The sequence below is a fragment of the Sinocyclocheilus grahami genome, unplaced genomic scaffold (assembly GCF_001515645.1).
Source record: "Sinocyclocheilus grahami isolate Dianchi unplaced genomic scaffold, SAMN03320097.WGS_v1.1 scaffold440.1, whole genome shotgun sequence".
Taxonomy (NCBI): Eukaryota; Metazoa; Chordata; class Actinopteri; order Cypriniformes; family Cyprinidae; genus Sinocyclocheilus; species Sinocyclocheilus grahami.
In genome coordinates, this window is record NW_015505619.1 from 416,098 (window position 1) to 440,551 (window position 24,454).

General features: G+C 37.3%; 1 protein-coding gene across 2 annotated transcripts in view; it reads right to left on the reverse strand.

Moving 5' to 3' along the window:
- LOC107552069 (protocadherin alpha-C2-like) overlaps positions 1-24,120 on the reverse strand; it is a 33,247-nt gene extending 9,127 nt beyond the window's left edge. The window contains exons 1-3 of one of the 2 annotated variants that reach the window (XM_016233885.1): positions 21,377-24,120; positions 6,201-6,259; positions 1,424-1,512 (exon numbers count right to left, since the gene is read on the reverse strand). In XM_016233885.1, coding sequence (XP_016089371.1) covers positions 1,424-1,512; positions 6,201-6,259; positions 21,377-23,746 — 2,518 coding nt within the window. In that variant the 5' untranslated portion in view covers positions 23,747-24,120. Of the gene's footprint in view, positions 1-1,423; positions 1,513-6,200; positions 6,260-10,028; positions 12,760-21,376 lie in introns of those variants that run through there. The other variant, XM_016233884.1, reaches the window with a different exon arrangement.
- Between the last annotated feature and the right edge of the window lie 334 nt (positions 24,121-24,454).

The window sequence follows — 24,454 nt, forward strand, 5'->3', positions numbered from 1 at the left end:
GCTATGACAATCTGGCCCTTATTCTGAATCAACTACTGTAAGTATGTTTTCTTAATAGTTTAAGTATTTGCTATTGACTGTTCAAATGCAGAGTTTTGCGCCATGTAGAGTATCGCGTCGTGTGTGTGTGTGTGCGTGAGAGAGAGACAGAGTCACATCACAGTAGAGTCAGCTTTCTTAATCGCGGCTTGTGTACTGCAAATACATACGAGCATCATCACTGTCTGTCACGGGACTCTGTTCCCCTTTCGGGCTTGAACTGATGGTAAAATTAAGGACATTATTTACTGTCTTTACATTTATGTTGAAAGCTGAACCTCGCGATTATGGAAAGGGGCGTTACATTTCCAACGCGTGCTTGTGGTGTTCGGCCAATCACAATGCACTGGGTCAGCTGGCCAATCAGAGCAGACTGCGCTTGACGGAAGGAGGGGCTTTGTAGAAAACGATGCGTTTGAGAGAGGCGGGGCATAGAGGAACTACAATAATGTACAGTATTTGAAAAATAATTATTAAACATTAAAGCATGTCAACATATTCTGTTACACCAAATACACAAAATAATGATCTTTAAAATAGCATCATATGACCCCTTTAATACGTGTTGCTTATATTAATAAGCAGACATGACAAACAAAAACAAAACATGATGGCTCTGTTGACTGGGGTTTAGTTAAAAATCACGTAACGTAAATCTGAACGTAAAGAGTCTTTAGTCGCTGTAATATCACTTTGGTCAAAAATAGCAGATACCAAATGCCAGATATTCGAAAATCGTGACCCATCCCTACTTGATACATCAGTACATGTTATGACTTCTATGGAAGAAGAGAAGGAAAATATGCTAGTAGATGACACCGTGGACCACAGCAAGTCACTGGCTGGATTGCTAGTTGCAGAAAGTCTGAAAAAATTAATGGGAAAGCTTGAGTCAGACTTGCAGACTTGTTCCCTGTCATTTTGGATCTAGGGAACAGTATTGCAACACAAAGAGACAACGCAAAGTACATCTTGTACTTGGATTGAGGATCTTTCAGGGCATGCAAGACTGTAAAAGAGCAAGAAGAGGCCAGAGAGAGAGGAAGAGCCGACATTTTTGGATGAATAAACCTAACCTGCTTTAAACAGGTTGTTTTAAACATGCACGAATTCATGTCACTTTGAATCAGCTTCAATTTGGGTCAAAAGGTTTCAGTCGGTCTTGATTTCTTCCTAAGATTCATTACGAGAAATCCAGAATCACCATATGTATTAGGCATTTTAATTAAAACAGATGTAATAGGTTTATGAACATGATAATTTGCAAGAGAGAAAATTACTAGATTAGCAAGAGCATGAAGTTTTGCGAGAAGATGATGGAGTCATTGGTTTCGGATGATTAAAATGTAATTACACTGCCGACGTCTTTAAGGTGTGACCTCACCTGCTGCACTGGAGACTGTGGGCCAGTTCTGGACCAGCATGCCTTGCGCTCCCTGCATCACAGCTGATGCCTCCTCCATATGCACAGAACTAAAAAGAAAACAATTAGCATGTCATTAGTCTTGAAATATCACAAATCCAGTTTTTTTTTTTAGTATTATTAAAAATACACAGAGAAAATATTCAGTAAAACTGATTCGAAAAATAATAAACATTAAAATACAGCTTCACTTCTGGGCAGTGGCAGTTGAGGGGGACAGTTGTGTTATGTGTCAAGAGCTGCTGTGTTTGCATGTATTTATTTAAGTTTTGGTCTGAAGGTGCGCGTGATGGTGAAGGTACATGTAACAAGAGTGTGCTAGACTATATGTGATCTAATGTGTCTGTGCGTGAGGTGATATGTGTGCGGCATGCGAGTTGTCATGATGGTGTCATGATGTTTTAACTCCTTCAGACACGTTGACTGGAAAGCACAATGATAGAGTGTCTAAATATATACAGGAAAGAAGGCAGGAAGATGATAAAAAATTTACTTTTTTAAGTACGTATATTAAAAATATATATTAAATATAAAAGATATATTTTGAAGTACATTTTAGATATTTTTCAACATCCACAAGATTACTTGTTTTACTCGAGTAGTGACATTAGATGAGGTGTTAAGATTGGTATCATGAACATAAAATACCATTCAAAAGTTTGAGGTCATTAAGATTTTTTTATGTTTTTGAAAGAAGTATCTTATGCTTACCAAGGCTGAAAAATAATAAGAAATAAATAAATACATAAAAATAAAATAAAAAAATGAAAAAATCCTGACCCCCAAATTTTGAACTGTAATGTCAGTGTACAGTCTTTACTGCAGTAGCATATTTTTTTGCAGGTTTTTAAATTCTTTATGTTGATGCCTAAAACAAGTGAAAAAATATGCCAAAAGACAAAATATATTTTGTATCAAAGATGGGTTACTCATAATATCTTACGGCATATTTTAAATAAATATATCCTGTTTCGAGGGTTTTTATATTAACTATATTACCATTTCAGCGCCTCTCTACTCTTGCAAAGGGCCATTTCATAATCTGATTTCCCCTAATACATTGTTCAGTTCCTTTACCATCTTTATCTTCCCTCCATTCCTCTCTCCATTTCTCTCTCTCGGACTGTCAGCAGGCCATGCATAACATAAGCCTGGGAATTTGTGGTAGACAGTTGAAGATGTAGTATGTACTTAAAATTTCAACAAATACCACGCTACACCCTAGAGCTGCGAGTATGCATTAAAATGCATTACGTTAAAGGGACATTTAATTTCCTACATACACTTTCCAGCGACGGCCTTTGGCTTTCGGATCGGTGTGTTTATCACCATGGAAACCACGATCAGACAAGCACCCACATAAAGAGCAGGACTGTGAATTTTGCCACAGCACTCCTATACATCCATTATAAATGTACAGACATGAAGAGCAGAAAGGAAGTGGGTATAGCAGGGCATCTGCAATGCAGCACAGGGTGTGCCCAGCCTGCTACAGCTCCCATAACTCTCATCCAGTGTGTGTGTGTTAACATTATGGATCTTTCTAATTCCCTTATGCACCCGTGCCTTGTGGCAGAGTGAATCAGTAACTATCTTGCCTAAGGATAGGCTTGTCGATTGAGGGGTGTGGATTTAAAGCCACTGGAGAGGAGGTTTGTATACTGGAGGTGTTTGGAGTAAGTCGAAATGAAGAGGAAGTATGACAGAGAGTTGAGCAATTCAGGAATTATTCATCTTAATTTGTGGTTCATTGATGGTCAATGAAAAGTTATGAATACAAAATGTAAATCTAAGATTTAATAATAATAATAATAATAATAATAATAATGTGATATACTGAATTTACAGAAAGCTTTAAAGATCCCCTACTGAAATTAAACTGCACATAATTGTTGAAATTCAAATAATCAATTTAATTAAGGATATGCAATATACATTATCGGTCAAAATTTTGGAGTTGGTAAGATTTTTGTTTTTGAAAGAAGTCTCTTATGCTCACCACCAAGGCTGCGTTTATTTGATCAGAAATACAGAAAAAAAAATTAATATTGTAAAAAGTATTATTAGAATTTAAAATAACTTTTATATTTGTATATATTTTAAAATGTATTTTATTTTTGTGATAGCAAAGCTGGATTTTCATTAGCCATTACTCCAGTCTTCAGTGTCACATGATCCTTCAGAAATCATTCTGATATAGCGATTTGATGCCCAAGAAACATTTCTGCTTAACAACAGAACGCATTTATTTGAAATATAAATATTTTGTAAAATGATAAATGTGTTTACTGTCACTTTGATTAATTTAATTCATCCAAATTTAATGCACGATAATAAAACTATCAGTCGATACCGGCTATTAAATTTTGCATGCTCACTTTTTTCTCTATTTAATTACATATCACATTAATATCACTTTTACCTTCATCTAATGCTCACTTTAAAACACTAATAATTTAATAACACTGTAGCAAATTCTCTCAAAATGTTTAAAAATATCAAAATTAATATTCTGTATATTATAATGTTGTGATGTCTAAATTAACCTTTCACTAAATTAACATTTAAATGATTACATTTCAGTTTTAGTGTTTTATTTTTTATTTATTTAGACAAAACCAAATATAATTTTAATATATGCAATTTATCGGTTATCGGCCATGCCAATCATCTTATCTGACAGAATTAATATTGAATTTAATACTGGTGCATATCTAAATGTAAATTATTTTAGTATGCAAATTTGTACTATGTTTATGTGGTGCTCTAAGTGGCTCAGTGAAATTCCATCTAATTTGTCACCTGTGTATAATGTCCCCTGTGCCCCTTTTTGCACCAGCCTTCAGTCACAGAAAACCACATAAAACACGCATACACATGCACACACACACACACACACACAAAACCATCCCCGGAGATGAGCCCACAGGATAGCACAACATTATCACATAAAACAGACAGTCATTCACCCTTTGGAAACTCTATGTTTGTGGTGGTTAGAGGAGGGGGCCTTGTTGTCTCCAGATGTAAGTGTGTGTGCATGTGTAAAGAGTTAGAGAATAAATATTTAGCATTTCAGAGATGACTCATTTTGTCAGTATTTGTGCATCAAAATCCCCCCCCCCCACCCGAGATTTGAATTTCCTGCGTATCGGTTGTGGGTAAGCTCACACAATCAGCTCATCTGCTAGCTTGTCCTTTATGCTTGTTTGTGAAGGACTGTGCATCTGCTGTGGAGAATGCTGATGACCTACATACTCAATATCAGACTGCAGAACCACTATGCCAGGTTAAGGCCCTTAGCAAACGCTTCAAAGCTTGTGTTTGTGCGTGATGAAGACAGAGAGAGCACAGTTGGTCCACAGGGAAAGAGACAAGAGGTCAGGAAGAAGTCAGAGAGCTCCTGGTGGTCATGCTTCTGGTGTTTGGATGGGACTCTATTACAGATACTGCAGACAGAAGAACTGACTGAGTCTTTCTGTTTTACTAACTGGCTCCTTGTAATTTCTTATTTCACCCTCTTTTGTTAAAATTGATCAACAGTAAATATATACAGAGACAAATTAGTATGCCTATAATACTATGATTTCATGTGGTTGTGGAATTAAATCTGATATATTTCTGATTTGCACTGCTTCCTAAATTAACTTTGTAATCAAGAAATATGTAGGGGAAATATATTGGATGACAGAGTAAGGTTAAAATGGGTTAATACCATAAAAATACATTTGTAGTGCATCAGACTTTATGAACTGAACAATATGACCAATGCTGTTTCAGTAAGTTGTATAAACCAGTGTTGTTACTGTTAACTAAAATTAAAACTATTAAAATTGTTTTCATTAATTGAAATAAAGCTGAAATAAAATTCAATTTAAATATTAGATGAAAAACATAAACTGTAAAACATAAACAAAAATTAGAAATGATGCTTTGGCAACTAAATGAAACAAAATCATGTTTAAGTACTTGCACATATTTAAGTATAATAATAATAATAATAAAGCTAAATAGAAATATTAATTCATATTTTAAACTAAAATAACAATTATTAAAACCTTATTAATTATTAAATTATATTATATTAATTATTTAAAAAAATTTAATGAAAACTGAAAATATAAAAGACAATTCAAAATATGAATAAATATCATGGTAGTACATTAATAATACTAAAATAAAAATAACAATACAAATAAAAACAAAATATTATTTTTTTTATAAAAAATACAAATATTACAATTATACATTAATCAATGAACAATATTTATATAAAAAAAGAAAAAATCATTAACCTAGATTATTAAATTCTAAATGGTTTTCATTGTTAATTTATGGTACCTGAAGCAATATCTAATGTTACAAACTGAACCATACTCTAAAAGTGTAATATTTTTTCTAAATCATTTGAAACATTTTATGTAATGTATAATATTTAGAGGATGCGTTTAGCTTCTGCTCTCCCTTCTATTTGATTAAGTTCAAACATGATTGTTTCCTGCATAATGACATTGAGGGTCAGGATTTGATTATTACCCATCAGGAAATGAGGAAAATAGAGATGGACATGATTCACAGTGCTTTTGCACTTTTACTCAGCTACCAAACTCAAGACCAGAACAAGCACTAAACTTTACATTTTTATTTAGCTACAGCAAACAGAGAAGAGATGTTTTCCATAACAGTTCAGAGAGGACTGTAACTCTTTCAGGACATTATTAACAGCAAAAGTGCTTACCTCTGCACTCCTGCCCTCAACGAAGCAGAGTAACGCCAGTCAGCATTTGGTCCTTTGGGCTGGAGAAGGAGAGAAAGAGAGAGAAAGATGAGGAGAGATAGAGGGAAAGAAGGGGTGGAAGGACAGAAAAGGGTTAGATACATTCTCATCAATAAATCATGCTGTTCTGTGTGTGTGTTTCTGTCTTGCATTTTAATATGAACCACAGCTAAAGGAGACCAGAACTACAGGGACGGTTATTGGCACTATGCCATGGCCCATGACTCACTGGTATAAAACTTGTATGTGTGGAGAGAGTGTTCTTCATAATAAAGCACATGAAGGACACTTGACATTCACCTAATAACATACACAACATTACAAGGGATGCACAATATATGGTACCATATGGTTAATGACTGATATTAGTGATTTTAATATATCGGCATTGGCAGATATTAGATATTTCATTATGTATATGATCAATTCCACCAACACTTTTGAAGTTGTAAATAAACATTATTGGAGCAGAAAAACCTTTACAAGAAAACGATTTTCAGTCTTTCTACTTCAAAAAAAAGTCTTACTTTCAATTTCTTTGAGATTATTTGTGAAATTTACTAGTGAAATTTCTGAGTGAAAACTGTTTCAACACCATTTTTCAGTATGTTTTTACATTTAAACCATAAAAAGCCTACTTTGTAATTAGTTCATTAGTAATTAGTCAAATTTACTAGCAATTTTTGAGTGAAAATTGTTTCAAAGAAATGGCAAGAACACATTGAATGAAACAATAAATTTTGAGGTAGAAAGACTTAAATGGTATTTTCTTGTGAAATATATTCCAATAATCTTGAAAAATCATTTTACAGTTTAGATAATCTTTGCCATAATCTAGTGCTTATTCAAATTATCCTTAAAGAATTTGTAAATGTATTCTTGATGGAATATGCGCTTTTTATATTTTCAATTGTAATTCTGTGATGACTAAATTCACCTCATAGCTTTTAAAATGACTGACTGTGGTGATTTTATTTAATTATTATAGAATCATAATTTTAATATCAGCCATTTAGCACTTATCAGCCATAACATTGACATAAATTAGGGCTGGACGATATGGCCAAAATTTATATCACGATATATTTCTTAATTTCGGTCGATACGATATAATTCCGATATCGATATGAACACTATTAAAAAAGCCTCATAAAACCGGCCAAGAACGGCCACAACAGATGTCTGTACCTACAAACTTATGAAAATGTATTGAAACCTACGAAAGAAATGAATGAAACCTATGAAACCTACTCCTATAAAACGATACAATATTTTAGGAAAAAAATGGCGCAAATAAATAAATGTTCACCTTTTATTGGTATTTAGACTTTATTGGTATTTAGAAATGTGAAATCACTGTCAAATAAATCTCAGACTCTCCTTATTAATATTAATATTTTTTACTCCAAACTATAGGCTAACATGCAAGTCAAAAGTTTTTGAACAGAATTCAAAATTCAGAATTTTTTAAGAATTCTCTTCTGCTCACCAAGCCTGCATTTATTTGATCCAAAATACAGCAAAAACAGTAACATTTTGAAATAATTTTACTATTGAAAATGCAAACTGCTCGTCTGCCAGCTTGTCTGTGAGAGCGGTGGAACTAACGGTTTCTCCAGTAATGGCTGTAAACAAAGCAGCTCCACTCAAGAACGCTACTTTATCAGATAAAAATGCCATCTAAACTTTTCTGAAGACAGTCGGTTCCCTTCAGAGATACGTTCATATAAAACACCTGTGAAGTGTTATGATTTTGAAACGTGCAGTGCTCATGTTTATTCAACGAAGTCAAACGCCACAAATAAATCAATGTATGGGAAACTGGTAATGTATATCGAAATATCGGAAATGTGTTTAAAAATCATATCACCGTTATTGAAAAAAATTATATCGCGATACATTTTGATATTGAATTATTGTCCAGCCCTAACATAAATACATATTTGGTATCAGTCAAAATTTTTATATCTGTGCATCACTGTAGCCATTACCACACATTTTTAAATGACTTCACCCTTTCTGCTTAACATCAAGTCCCTAAACATCTTTCTGTTCTCCCAGCATCCTTCTCCAGCTGACCTCATGTAATATGATACTTGAGCATTTTCTGCCCGTCTCAGCCAAAGCAACTCAATCTGAGCACTGGTCACAAGATGACCATTCACCTTGCAAGCCTCAAACATAAGATGGTCATCTGTTCCTCCAGCAATTCACAGTGAATGAATTAAATGGCCTTGCACAGAGGGAGAGCACAAGCACGAAGTTGCCACTCTTTTTATATTTGTCCTAGTAAAAAAAAAAATAGGTTGGGTAATATGCTATAGGATGAGGCATTAGAGAATGGCCCAGATAATTTGAGTAAATAACATTCTTTAATCAGGTGAATTCAGAGGAGAGAGAGTGCGTGCAAAAAGACTTTGCTTCGCTCTCACAATGTAATTTGCAGGGCTTGAGAATCAAAGGCTGGAGGTTAATTTCATTGCCTGCTCTCTTATCTTGGACAGACGGCCTCTGCTCCTAAATCATCTGCAGTGTCGAATGTGCTGCAGTGCCTCTCACAACACATCTGAGGCTGTCAAGAGCATCTCTGCAAACTCTAGTTATATTTGTACTGTAAACTATTTTTTTAGACTATTTTTGTCTTTTTTAAACCATCTGCAACATCTCCTCCCGTGAGCCAGAGATCAAGGCTGCACAGCCTTTGGATCATGTTCTGGCTAATTAAAACACATTTCACGAATCCATAGCTGACAGAGTGAACATGAATTCACGCCAATTACACTGACAAAAACACATAAATTGAGCATCTATGACAGCAAATGCATTGCACAGGCAATATACTAAAATCTATCCTATCCTGCATTAATTTTGAGGAGCTTTTTTCCCCAAAATGATCTATGTGGCACCCAAAACAGTGTAATTTAGTGTATACAAAATAATGTTCAAATTCAAATAAAATCTTGGAGTAAAGACAGTGGCATGGGAGTGGAAGGAAATAATCCTGAAAATGTGATGACAGCTTCAGATGTGGGAGCAAATACCTAAATCATCATAAATGCAATGTACTACTCTAGAAAGTCTTGATGTTTGACACTAATGCAGGGTGAAGCAAAGCACTGTAAAGCTGCACTAGATAACCGCACAGTACAACAGGAGATGACAAGGTCAAAAGCTTCTGACACGTGGGCACATAGTTTTATTGCAACTCTTGGTCTGACCAAATTACCTTTTACACTAAAACACACTGGAAACCAGAGTAGCATTATATTGAGCTAAAGCTCAATTCTGGTTTCCAGTATATCTAGTTTTATTTAAATTTAGACAGAACTTGTGCTGCATGAGAACATTTTACGGTTTTATGTTTAGTAATTTAACATAAGTGTAACCAAAATTATATATATAAAAAAAATGCTATAGTAAATAAATGGTGAAAAGTGGTTTAACATACAGCATTTCCTGGTTAAATATTGTCAAATGAATCATTTTTGGAAGAAAAATATGATTTACCAAATGTGTGGTTTAAATCTACAAAATACTCAAAAAGAATGACTAAATTTATTGTAAAAATCACTAAATAAACATTCTCAGAAATGCATGTGTGATGCATCACATTATGATTAGATTTTATTTAAATAATTATTATTTTTAGCATTTATTTATTTAACATTTACTGTTATTAATGTAAAACCCCAAATACTGGCATCTTTTTTTTTTTTTTTACTGTAAATGTGATAGTTTTTTTTCCAGTTTTTGTATTTTTACAGATATATACTTTCTAATGAGACACACCTGTAGTGCTGCATCTGGCATACTAAGCCTGCGAACAAATCCGCTCCCTCCTGTAAAAAAGCGCTCAGAGCCCCAGGTGCCACTGATGGGTCGGCCCGTGTTGTAGAACATGAACGTGTCGCTGCCCGAAGTAGCAGTCAGACAGGTCTTGTAGCAATAGGTTTTGGTCAGAGAGCCATTACCCCGGACCTCAATATGATGAGGCTCAACCTTGAGGTCTCGTCTAAGCACCACATTGTTATTGGGTTGAGAGCCACCACCACCACCTCCGCCTCCCCCTCCTGAGCCACCTTCCGCTTGGGCCTTCTGGGACACGCAGCAGGGCGAACAGGACCCGGGCTGGGTGCAATAGGCATGGCAGCGCACGATAGCCAGCACAACCACTGTCACCAAGAACACAAAGGTGGTGGCGCTCAAGGCTACAATGAGGTACAATGTCACGTTGGAAAACAAGAGAGAGCTGTGAGGGCGGATAATTCGTTTGGGGTCAGGCGTGACTTTTAGTGGCACCTCCATGACAGCGACGTTGATTGTAGCGGTGGATGACAGAGGTGGTTCGCCATGGTCCCTTACTAGTACAGTTAGACTGAAAGAGGTGGAGTTGTCTTCAAGGACGCGCCGCGTGGTACGAATTTCTCCTGTGTGTTCGTGAACTTTAAAGAGATCCAGATCGCTGGCCTGGTCCAGCAGATAGATGACCCATGCGTTCTGTCCTGCATCTGCATCATAGGCCACTACCTTTGTGATCAAACTTCCTGGCTCTGCATTTTTCTGAACTGTCTCTGTTAAGCGTGTGCCATTGGCTGGAGGACTCACAATCTCGGGCGCATGGTCGTTTTGATCCATTATGTAGATGTAGACAGTGGCTACACGGCTGAGTGGTGGGATACCCCCATCATGAGCTTTAACCTGAAAGTGAAACTCACGTAATGACTCGTAGTCAAAGGAGCGAAGGGCATAGGCAACACCTGTGTCTGCTTTAACTGACACATAGGAGGTGACCGGGATCCCGTGATTGTTGTCGTTTAGGACCGTGTAGGTGATGCGAGCATTTTCATTGACATCCGCGTCCTGAGCTTTGACGGTGCAGAGCGAGGCTCCAGGTGCATTGTTCTCCATGACATACACAGTGTAGGAGGTCTGCTCAAAGCGTGGAGGGTTGTCGTTCACATCTGCGACATCCACCTGAATGGTCTTCTGAGACGAAAGGGGAGGGTTGCCGGCATCGGTAGCGCTGAGGGTGACATTATAGGCTGCTGTGGTTTCGCGGTCAAGAAAGGCAGAGGTTACCAAGGTGTAATAATTTCTAAACGACTTGATTTTGAAAGGAAGACCAGGTTGAATTTCAAGGGTAACCTGTTTGTTAGGGCCAGAGTCCCGGTCTGTCACACTGATCAGGGCCACCACGGTATCTGCACGGGCATCTTCACGCACTGGACTGGACAAAGATGAGAGCACGATCTCTGGAACGTTGTCATTGACATCCACGACCTCCACCACCACTTTGCAATGGGCTGCTACTGGAGCTGGGCCTTTATCCATGGCCTGGATGTACATTTCGTACGAATTAGTGTCCTCGTAGTCTACATTGCTCTTGACTCTGATTTCTCCAGTGTTGGTGTCCATGCTGAAAATCTGCCTGACCCTGTCTGGGGTGTAACTGCTGAATGAATAAAGCACCTCCCCGTTTGTTCCTTCATCTTGGTCTGTGGCTTTCAGTTTGATAACCAAAGTGTCTTTGGGCGAATTTTCAAGCAATTTGACTTTATATACTGAGCTGTCAAAAACGGGGTTGTTGTCATTCGAATCCAAGACGCGAACGTTAATTTTTGCTGTACCTGTTCGTGCTGGTGTGCCACCGTCTGTCGCTGTCAGGATTAACTGATGGTAAGGGGCGAGCTCGCGATCCAAGGGCTTTTTGAGAACGAGCTCGATATGCTTAGTATTCAACGAAGGCTTGTTGGAATCGAGAGCGAAATGCTCGTTTGGGCTGAGCCGGTACAATCGAACCGAATTGGTACCGATGTCCGGATCTTGCGCGTGCTCGATCGGAAAACGAGAGCCCGGCAAAGCCGACTCTGTGATCTCCAATTGATACTCGTCTCTGGGGAACTGCGGCGTATTATCATTCACGTCTATTATCTCCACCTCGACATTATGGTCTTCATTTGGGTCCTCAAGAAGAACCTCTAGATTCAAAACACACGCGGCGCTTGTATCACACAACGTCTCTCTGTCAATTCTCTCGTTTACCAATAATTTTCCATTCTTATGGTCCACGTACCTTTTGCCGCTGTCAGAGGTTACCTTAATCTTTCGAGTGGAGATCTTTCGAACATCCAAACCCAAATCCTGTGCAATATCACCTACAATCGTTCCACTCTCCGATTCCTCTGGCACGGAATATCTTATTTGTCCGAGAGCAAGGCCACAAAATAATAGTAATAGCAAAAAAGAAAGAGGCACTTTTTTGTCTAGGCAATCACATATCCCTGCAACAGCCATCGCAAGATCATAGGAACAGCACTCCGCCTGGTCAGCTTGCAATATCTTGCCTCCCACTTCAGCATTAAAGGTTTTACATTTATTTGCACAATGGCCTAATTGTCAGTTCCATTCTAAACGCGCACGGATGCGTCCATGTTTCCTTTGTCCGCGCTTATCCCCTTTTTTTTTTTTTTTTTCCTCTGCGCGCAGCTGACGGGTGTGTTTCCTTGCCACTGGTGCTGCATATTTCGCCATGCGCGCACTCTCTCTCTCTTTCTCTCTCAGTTTCAAGCCACCCCTCCCATTCGTACTCCTTTTCCTCCTCTTCTTCATAGCTCAGTTCGATGGTGTTGGCACACCGGGGGAAGGGCTGCCTACTCAAATATAATGCATTCTGATATTCGAAACCTTGTAAGAAAATATAACAGCTTGATGGAAGCAGCCAAAAAGCAACAGCTATATTTATTAATGTCATTAAATTTGGAGGGGGAAAAAAGCTACACGTTAATTAGAAAGCGAGCATTTGGGATGCATTATCTTTCCCTGAACTAGGCCAGTGCGTTTTAAGCTTTGGTTCATCACTTTTGGAGAGTCACGGATGAGAAAAAAACACTCAAAATTAAATGCGTTCCAAGTGTTTTTCTGTAAGAGATTGGATACTGCTGTATCTATATAACTGGCTGTGATACTACCCTGTATTTAAAAAAAATGCAAAAGAGTGTAAAAAATGTTTGAAATCTATAGTAAAAGTAATAAGTAAAAAGCTGTTAATTGGATACCTTGCCGTGTAGTAAACAAAATTGTATTTAAAAACACAAAACGTATTTGTACTGTTTAATATAGTAAAAATGCTAAAGCAAAAGTAAAAGTTAACTTTCTTTTAGTTAGTAATTTTTTAAATTATGAATTCATTAATTTTATTTTGTTTTAGTTAAACAATCCTTAGTTTGCTGTCAAGTAAATCTACACCTGACAATCTGTAGAATCTCACTGTTCTGACAGGCTGAGACTTCTCAAACATGATTATCGTTGTCAGCGCCCAAAGAATGGCAATCCAAATTATTGTAGATTACCAAGCGTTTTAACGTTTCAGAAAATGTTGCTAATGCTTTGAAATACAGAATACGTTTATTCTTTATTGGTCACAGAACGGCTATATTCATTCAAATCTATAATAATTATACAGAATGCGCATTACTCTCTCCGTCTGTGGCTTTGACTTCAGACAGACCAGGTCATCCGGGCGTGCGCGCCTGGGGCTCAATCTCTGTGCATCCGTCAAAATGCGCCACAGTGAGAGAGCGTGTCACTCTGAAACCGATGACATAAACTAAGCCAGGGCAGACTGTCAGCGTAAACCCGTCGCACAAGAGTCGCCTCATGTCATCACCATATAAAGAAGTAGATTAAACTCTTCTTTCAGATCAGAATTCGTTATTTTTTTAAATCTAGCAATTACTATCAAAAATGTTATTATATTATGTTGTTTTAACGTTAACTAGACATTTTGTGCTACATATTTAAGAATAAAATGGACCATTCATTGGTCAAAGTTCATTATAATAGGAAATGTAACTTTTTTTGCAGTATTGGGTCACTAGAACACAGAACAGCAGGTGGCAAATGGCAATCAAATGTCTTTGTTCTATGCCAGATAGGTGTAGGCTGAATTTGTATCGATTTGGGATCACTATTTTAAATCAGTACACACACACACACACACACAGTGGTGGCCAAAATTATTAGAACACTAGTATTTTCACCAGCTAAAAATGGTTTTAAGTCGGTATTCTTTTTTCCATAATGATTCAGTAGGAAATATCAGTTTACATTTCCAAACATGCATTTTGCCATTAATTGTAATAATTCAGTGAGATTTTTGTTTACACAAGTCTGACAACAGCCAGTGCTCCACACAGAGATCTGATCTGATCATCATCCAGTCTGTCTGGAATGACATGAAGAAACAGAACAAACTGAGACAGACTAAATGCAGAAGAACTGTGCCAACGTCTCCAAGACGCTTCAAGAAACCTACCTATGCGCAAGTGTACCTAGGGCAAAAGCTGATTTAAGTGCAAAGGATGGTCACACCAAATGTTGATTTAATTTAGTTAATAGACGTTTATAGATAAAGACAATCTATTTATGACATTATTTTTGACAGCATCCTAATTTTACAGCATTTTTACACAAGTGCCTAAAGCTTTTAACAGTATTGTAGCTTTGCAGGTAGGATTCTTGAAGCATCTCGGAGACGTTGGCACAGTTCTTCTGGATTTAGTCTGTCTCAGTTTGTTCTGTTTCTTCATGTTATTCTAGACAGACTGGATAATGATGAGATCAGATCTCTGTGAGGAGCAATGACTGTTATCACACTCCTTGTGCAAACAAAAATCTCACTGGATTATTACAATTAATGGCAAAATTAATGTTTGGAAGTGTAAACTGATATTTCGTTCTGACACTCTACAGCAAAATATAGAAATAACTGACTTATTTTCTAAATATATACATATTTTTCTTTCAGCATGTTTACCCCTTTTTCCCTGGGATGAATATGCCGTATGGGTGAAACACTAGGCAGTGTTTGTGCATTGTTTTCATAGTGTCTTTGTTTTTATCTTTTTGGAAACCACTGTGAGTGATAACAGATGTTTTGCAGCACAAACCACTCTGTAAGCAAGTGGGTCAGATACCCAAATACTTTTTTGACATTCAGACATCTACAATCCAGATTTTGTTTCTGATCGCACCTGCTGTCTCTCCTGAACCCCCACACAATGCACATTTGTTTTTGACACTGGATTGCTGATAGATTATCAAGACATATTTGCAAAATACAAACTGATTTTTATTGTGCAACTAATAAAACTGGAATAATGCACAGTGAATGAAACTTTACTACAGAGACAAGTTAACCAAGTCTCATATAAAAAAATCACGTCTTTTAACAATGGAAGGTTTGACAGGCTTGGTCTTATAAGTCCTTGTTCTACTAGATCTCCACTTCAGGAAATTTAAAAGCTTAACCAGGCCTATCATTCTGCATGTGCATGTACTTTCACTGTCAGTGTGCAATTACAAGACTGTCTTGACATTTACTAAAGTGAGTTGTAGCTTTGGGGAGTTGTGAATGATAGAGAAAGCACGAAGTATAAGACTGCCAATTGACAACCTCAAAATAGAATATAACAGCCTAAAATTAAAATTCTCACATATTTCTATACTAGAATGTATGTTGTCCATTTGTGATGATTAGACTACAACTGCACTAGGGAGACAGATTAAGATTAAGACAGATTAAATGGCTCTCCTTAGAAAACACTTTTTTAAAACCCTAAATATAGAGCTAGACCAGGGGTGGCGAACGTTGGTCCTGGAGAGCCGCAGCCCTGCAGAGGTTTGCGTCAACCCTAATCAAACACACCTGAACAAGCTAATCAAGGTCTGAAGGGTTACTAGAAAGCTACAGGCAGGTGAGTTTTAATTAGGGTTGGAGCTGTACTCTGCAGGGCTGTGGCTCTCCAGGACCGGAGTTCGCCACCGCTGAGCTAGACCTTCTCCCTATATCCTTAAATGACAACGTTTGTGACCCTGGACCACAAAACCATAAGGGTAAATTTTTCGAAATTGAGATTTATACATCGTCTGAAAGCAGAATAAGCTTTCCATTGATGTATGGTTTGTTAGGATAGGACAATATTTGGCCGAGATACAACTAATTGAAAATCTGGAATCTAGAGTTAGCGGCGGCTGGCTAGAGTGAGCGGCGGCCACTGGGCTTGAGAACGGCGCGGCAGGCAGGCTTGCGGCAACCACATGTGACGACCCCGGGCTGAACTCCGCTTCGTGCACAGTGAAAGCCGATCCGGCAATCCAGAGCGCGAAGTTGATGTATTACCTCAGCGACCAGCACGGATATGCTCTAGGCATGACGAAGCGGATATCGTCTAATCAGACTGTTGAAAGATATTAGTATCTTGAGCTTTGACCTGTGAACTTCGACCTTTGGCAGGACAGAAACCCATTACAAGTGGTACTCCTCCTCCCCTGACCCTACTTACATAAGTGTGCCAGATTTGAAAAGAGATGCACCCATCTGAGAGACACCGCACAGACAGCCTGCACCAACAGTGCCCTCAGCAAGGGCATCCAGAGTCACACCACCCACCGCAGTGTGCACTAAAAACCTCTCTTCCTCTGTCATTCACGTTCTCTCTCTTTCCCACTTCCTTTACATGCATGTCTTCTCTCATTCTTTCTCTCTGCTCTGCCAGTTGTGGCCTATATTTGGCGTTGGTGATGTAGGTCATGATAACCGAACGGTAAAATTAGAGTTGTTTATTCCTTTGCACTACTGAATGATAGATATTTTGGCTATGAACCAACTCTGACACTTGTATATCAGATGCACAGTATTTTGGTCTAATGTTTAAAATAGCTATAATATATAGACAGTAAAGAATGCAGAAATATATGCTAAACATATTTTAATGGGATTTAATTTGTCTTTATGACTCGTTTTTAATACAAATTTCAAAAAATCCTCAAACAAGATGAATTACCTGACAAGTAATAATCTATATTGAGAAGATGTACAGATTATATATTATATATCATAAAATATATATACTGTATATATTGTTCAGAGAAAATGCACTACTGTTCAAAATTTTGAGGTTGGGAATATCTTTTAATATTTTTTATGTAAGTGTCTTATGCTCACCAAGGCTGCATTTATTTGTTACATTAAAAATACAGTAAAAACAGTAACATTGTGATTGTGTGATTAATTACAATTTAAAATAACTTGTTTTCTGTTTTAATATATTTGATGATGTAATTTATTTATGCAATGGCAATGCTGAATTGTCAGCAGTCATTACATCAGTCTTCAGTGTCACATGATCCTTCAGAAATCATTATAATATGTTGATTTGCTGCTCAAGAAACATTTATTATCAATGTTGAAAGCAGTTGTGCTGTTTAATATTTTTTTAACAATTATACTTTTTTTTCAAGGTTAGAAAGTTCAGCATTAATCTGAAACAGAACAATTATAAATGTCTTTACTGTCACAGCTGATCACTTCAATGTATCCTTCTAGAATAAAAGTATTCATTTGTTTAAAAAAATTAAAGTCACCCCAAAAAGTCTGTTTTACCTACTGGTCGAATTTTATATGAGTACAAACAAGTTAAAAATTAAACAATCTGCCAGTAGACCGAGACAAAATCAAAATACACTCAAGCTACAATCTATGAAAGCAAATCGTAATATCTTAAATATTTATAAGAATATTTATTGCCGTTAGTTTGCTTTAATCAGTATAGCAAAATACACTTGTGTAGTTCCTAGAACTTGGTTCCTGAAATTATTTTAAAACAGTGCTAGAAAGTGTATGTGAGGAGACAGAGAGAAAGAGAAATGTAATAGGACTGCATGTCCTCAAAGAAATGAGAGGTAAAACATCATGGGAGCAAAAGGCGTGTTGTGTGTAACACAAAGTGACAGTAAAAAATAGAGAAAGGGGATATCTGAAATGATTGTGGGCAGAGTATGGTTCAGAAGGATGATGTAAGACCCCTACTGGCTGAGGTATGAAATAAACACTTCATAGTAAGGATCTCACACATCCCTGAAAGCCATCACCAGCACTGCAGCCAACAGAGGGCACTAGCAAACCATCCACAGCCTCTCTCTCTCCGCATTCTGTTCAGCTTGACTCATTCTGCCACCTGCAGCCCTCTGCAGAGATGACCCACCCTTCCTCTCACTGATACACTGCAGGGGACCATCAACTGTTCTTTCTATTGCCAGAACCAACAACCAGAGAGAGGCATCTGAACAGAATGGATATGTAAACCAGCATGCATATGCAAAAGAGCAAATAAATGATGATATAAACCAATGATATATGTTATAGCACCATCAGCTTGCTTTTAAAATACTTTGCTAAATGCATTTGCATTGCATTTGTACAATAATGACTATTGTACAAATAGTCTAATGGAGGCTAATGGATCACTATAAAGCTACAAAACACATAATTTGTATGCTCTGACATTTTTTGTGAAAGAGATTCTGCAGAATCCTTGTTGATAACCTTGTAAACAAGAAATGATGCAGATGCACATCCTATCAAATTTGAGCTTTCATGAATTTAGAGAACCTGTGGAGATAAATGGGGATTTTGTGATACATTTGTCATTCATGCAATCTGTTTGTTGTGCTCTGCACCTCCGTTTCATAAAAAATGCATCCATCTGGAGGGACAGAAATCCCAGAGTGACCTTAACAAAAGGTTCAGGTCATTCTGTCTGATAGAAACAGAAGCCAGCAGACACACAGTTCATGCCTTGCAGCGCGCAGACAACAGGGTTAGCCGTTTACAGTCAGCTCACAATAAATAACACTGAAGCGATGATAGTGTCTGTAATTACCCACAGTCTATGACTATGACTCATTGTCTGTCACAATGCTGAAGCACTGACTCAAATCCATGATTCTGCCAAGCATATATTGTAATGAATAGCATACACAAGCACAAAAAGACTCATTCACTTTCCTGTGTTAACCTCGTAGCATTACATTCTGCAAATAGACTTGATGTTTGCCCATAAACCACATATTCACAGCTGGCTGAAGCAGTAATGTCATAACTGAAGCATAATCCATGTGACTCAAGCTGAATAATACACATGATATGCGGAAGACAAAGCAGGTGACATTCATGCACACAGACTGAGAAATAAGAGGTGATACTTTTAAATCTTGATTTGCATGTAGATGTATATCTATAAATGAGCACAGCACATTTTTACCAAGAATGTACAAACAACATAAAAAATGCATATGGTACAAAATCTCATTTTAACACTTATGATGCATATAACTACACAATTTGTAATTTTGTAATTTAATCTAAATATAAACATTTGTGAGTTTTGACATTAATTGTGGTTATTTTTTATGTCTCATTATATATGACATTGTGTTATGTTGAATATCATTTTTTTGTCTTTGTTAATGAGTGGTTTGTGGACACATGATATGCATGTTGTTACTATTTTATTATTATTATTTTTCAATTAAATATGTATTGTAATTGATGGGGTTATTATTCAGTATTTCTGTAAATTAGATGTACATTTCAGATACCTTCTCTTTTCATTTAAACCTATGGGCTAATTAAGTAAAATCATTACATTTGCATTCACAGTTTTGCAATTATGAAATAGATGTAAATATTTATATGCCTGTATTTAAGTCAAGAATAAATTTACCTTTCAGATGAATCTCTTCTACTCTGATTTTGCTTTGTCTGTTATTTCATTATTCAACTAAACTGCCAAAATAGAATTTGAAATAGAATAGTTGATTTTGTATTTTACAATATTGAAACACATATTTAAGTATTAATAAGAATGACATGAAAAGTCATGTATATATTCTGTAAAAAGGCTTCTTGCCACGGATAGGGGGCCATTCTAGCTAGGAGTAATAATTTTACATTTTACTACAACAACTAAATTTGCGTATGCATCCTGCACATGCTGAAATATGTTATGGACACACTTAATAAACATTAATTACTAATTAATAAATAAATCTTATTATTATTTAAACAACAAATAAAAACATGCACAGTAACATGAACTGGGTTGCACAGTACAGGGAAATGAGGATCAGTTTCTTTACACAGCATGAAATCTGCTGTGTGTTTTTCTCACAGAGTCAGCAGCATGTCCCACTCATTAATGCATTGAGAGACTTCGACATAATGCAGGTGGGACTGCAGCACTCCAGCAGTCCAGAGACCCACAGACTTCTAATCCATCTATCTCCCTCAACCAGCCGGGCAAAGCAGAACCCAGTACTGACCCAATTGCACAGAAATTTACACAGGCCCTGATCCCTGTCCTCTGTCAAGGTCTCGGGGAAAAAGATTCAAGAGGCATGACTAAATATTAGACGAAGCTACTAGAAACATGGAGCATAAGTCTGAGACCATTTCAAGACACAATAAACATACATATTTATGCATTTACGCTTTTATCCATACATTGGCAGCATCATTGAACATGCAGAAAAAGTGTGAGAATGTGTAAAACTAGAGCATTTAGTAACTTTTCACATGCAAAACTCAGTAACAAAAATAAAGTTATTCAAAAACCTTTAAATAAAACCCCAACTCAAATCAGTATTCTAAGCAGTAGGTTAGTGAAGCTTATTAAACATCATTTAAATTCTCTTTGAAGACTGGGGAATAGCTGTTGCAACCTGCTTCAATCTGCAACTGCAGTTTAACATCATTAAAGAGTTATAATTAAAACAGATTTCTTTGATTAATTAATAATCAAATCATTAAAGATTGAGCACAAAATGAGAGCAGTGCTACTAAGGTCTTGATGAGCTTGCATTGCAGTGAGGTGGCGCTGTCCAGCACTGCTGGTGCTGAAACTACACTACATACAAGCTTGAGGCATCTGAGTTGTGGTAGTGATTGACACAGAAAAACTCCAATCATAAATATGATAGAAATAATGCCAATAAAAAAAACAAAGATGACTGCTTTTTTAAAATTAAGGTCATTGAAATATTTTATTTTGGGTAAACTCAATGTAAACACAGGCTTTGTGCTGTAAGTTGCATCACATGTGCATGAACCACATTTGCAGCATAATATCAAGCTAGAAAAGTGAATGATGTTTTGCTCCACATCTATATTTTTCTATAAACTAAATACATGCTAATATTACACTATTTAAAAAAGCATGCCTATAGTGAATATACGAATAGTCCATATAAGTGTAATTTCAGCGAATTTATAAACTGAGGTCTTAAATAATGCTCACCTTCCCAGTGGTAGAAAGAGTTTGGGTTCGTGTAAAAGTATCTTCTCCATGAATGCTGATCAGTTCAGCCTCTGCAGGAGGAAATGGCGAAGGGAAAACCACCATGTCGCTCTTCATTGTGTCTGAGCTAAAACAAACGTCATATTGTTGCGTCGATTTGGAGTAGGACCAGCTTCCGTCTGGATGTGTGCTGATCACTGGAGCGCTGTACCTGCTGAAACTGCCATCTGTCCTGTAGCATTTAACTGCTATCAAACCCACAAGACTTAGTAAAAAAGTAACTGCTACTGAGATAATAGCAATGAGCAGATACAGATTCAGATCCGAAAAACTCTCCTCTTTAACAGGAACTTCTCTGAATGATGTCTTTATATCATCCAGTCTCTCAACAACCACAACATCCATGGACATAGTTGCTGAGAGTGATGGCTCTCCATTATCAGACACTGTGATAAGAAGTGGGTGAGTTTTTAAATCATTGTCACTCATTTGTCTCTTAGTCTTTATTTCTCCAGTGCTGCTTCCAATGCGGAAGAGATTCGTTCCTTTGGATTCAGTTAGATGATAAGACAGAAGTGCGTTATATCCAGAGTCAGCATCAACAGCTCTGATCTTGGCTACAAAGTATCCCGCTTCAGCAGAGTAGGGAATGTTCTCACTATTAACTGATCCAGGTTCAGAATAAGGCGGTAAAATAACCGGACTGTTGTCATTCTCATCCAGAATAAACACATTTACAGTTACATTACTGCTCAGAGGAGGAACACCAGAGTCTGTTGCCTGAACATGGAAACTAAGTGTTTTCTGTTCTTCAAAATTGAAAGACTGTAGGTTATACAACTGGCCTGTCAATGAGTTAACACTAACAGCATTTATGTTTGCTTTGTTATCCACAATGGAATAAGAAATTTCAGCATTTCCATTTGAATCTCTGTCAACTGCTGACACTGTGTAAATGAGGGTTCCCGGGGGAGTGTTTTCTTTTACATAGACAGAAATAGTTTTTTCGTTAAATTGTGGAGGATTGTCATTCACATCTGAAACGTCAACATAAACTACACTGGTGCTGGAAAGTGGTGGGGTTCCTTCATCTACTGCTACGAGGGTTACATTATACTTTGAGATGTTTTCCCTGTCAAGCTGGCCTTCCAAAACAACAGAGTAATAATTCTTGTAGGAAGACTCGAGTTTGAAAGGTACATTTCCCAGCAGCTTACAACTCACTTTCCCATTCATTCCACCATCCTTATCGGAGACTGTGACCAGAGCCACAGCAGTGCCAGTTTTTGCATCTTCCCTTAAAGAAGACAGCAGGGACGTTATTACTATTTCTGGTGCATTGTCATTAACATCTATGATTTCAATTAGTACTTTACAATTAACCGTCATCGGGGAAAGCCCCTTATCATGGGCCTCTATTCTAAGTTCATAAAAAGCTTTGTCCTCAAAATCAATGTTTCCTTTTACCTTGAGCTCCCCTGAATCAGGGCTGATTGCAAATACATCAAGATTTTTTTCCTGACCATGACTGCTAAATAAATATGTTACCTCCCCATTTGGACCTTCATCCATGTCAGTGGCATTGAGTTTGATAATCTTAGTTCCTTTTGGTGTGTTCTCTGTCACACTGACTTTATAAAGAGGACTGCTAAACACTGGAGCATTATCATTAATATCTAAAACATTGACAATAATTTGCAATGTGCCTGACCTGGATGGTTTCCCTCCATCGAAAGAAGTCAATACTAGTCGAATTACAGGTTCTTTCTCTCTATCTAAAGCTTTTCGAAGGATTAGCTCTGCAGACATGCCATGTTCACCACCCTGGTTTACTTCTAATGAGAAATGTTCATTAGGACTCAGGTTATAGCTTTTAATAGAGAAAGTCCCTACATCTTCATCCACTGCACTGATCAAGGAAAATGTAGCTCCTGGTTGCACTGATTCAGAGATATTCAAAACCTGAATTTCAACAGGGAATGCAGGAGAATTGTCATTCACATCATTAACGTTAACTATCACTCGACTCAGACTGAGAGGATGGTTTACTATCGCCTCAAAATTCAAGGAACAGGATGGAGTATTAGGACATAGCTGCTCGCGGTCAATTCTTTCAGCAACGTACAAGACGCCAGATTTCAGATTCACATCAAAATACCTCGTCCTCGTGCCGAATACAAGCTGAAATGCCCGCGATTCCAAATCCTGGACGTTCAAATGCATGTCCTTCACCACATTTCCGACGACAGCTCCGATATTTACTTCCTCGGACACGGAGTAGACAATCTGACCATCCACTGGCACTGAAACACACATCACGAGCCAGAGGAAAGTAATATGTGGGGACCTTAAGTCCTTCCTGTCTGCCATCCTTCCGTTTGAGATGGCAACGTGATCAAAACAATACAAAGGTGATCAAAAGAACATCAAAACTTTGTAGACACAATGAAGAATGAGACTCACGGAAACACGCCACGAAAAGCATCCAGACCGAGACTCTCGGTCATAGGACGTCACTCAGCGAAATCGTAGGCGGAGTTGAGACGGTATATGGAAAATATTAAAGTTTAGCGGTCTACAGTGACACCACGCGGAGTACGTGCGGTTCTGTGAGGCGAAACCACAGAAACATGCAGCATCACTTAAAAAAATAACCACGTATTGTAAATTAACATAAACCCCGAAAGAGCTTTGCTAGTCTGAAGAAGTTTGCATAAGCTATACCCATATCAACAACAAACGCGCAGGAGTTCAGAATACAGTAAGTCAGTACAGTATACAGTTAATGATTTTGTGTGAAAACTATATTACATTCGGGCAAACTGTTAATGTTAGAGAAAGCATGAGAAAACTTTTTTTGTTCTCGTATTATGAATGGAACTGGATCCTTTGAATACATTTGCAACACACTTAAATTATTACGCGTATCCAGAATCCTGATGAAATAAATGTTGAAAACATTAGTTTATTGAAAAAGTATATTTTAATGATTAATTACAAGCCATACCTTTTATAGGGATGAGCGAGACAACCCTCCACATACTGTGTCGCGAAAAATGATAGAAATTCCTATAATTA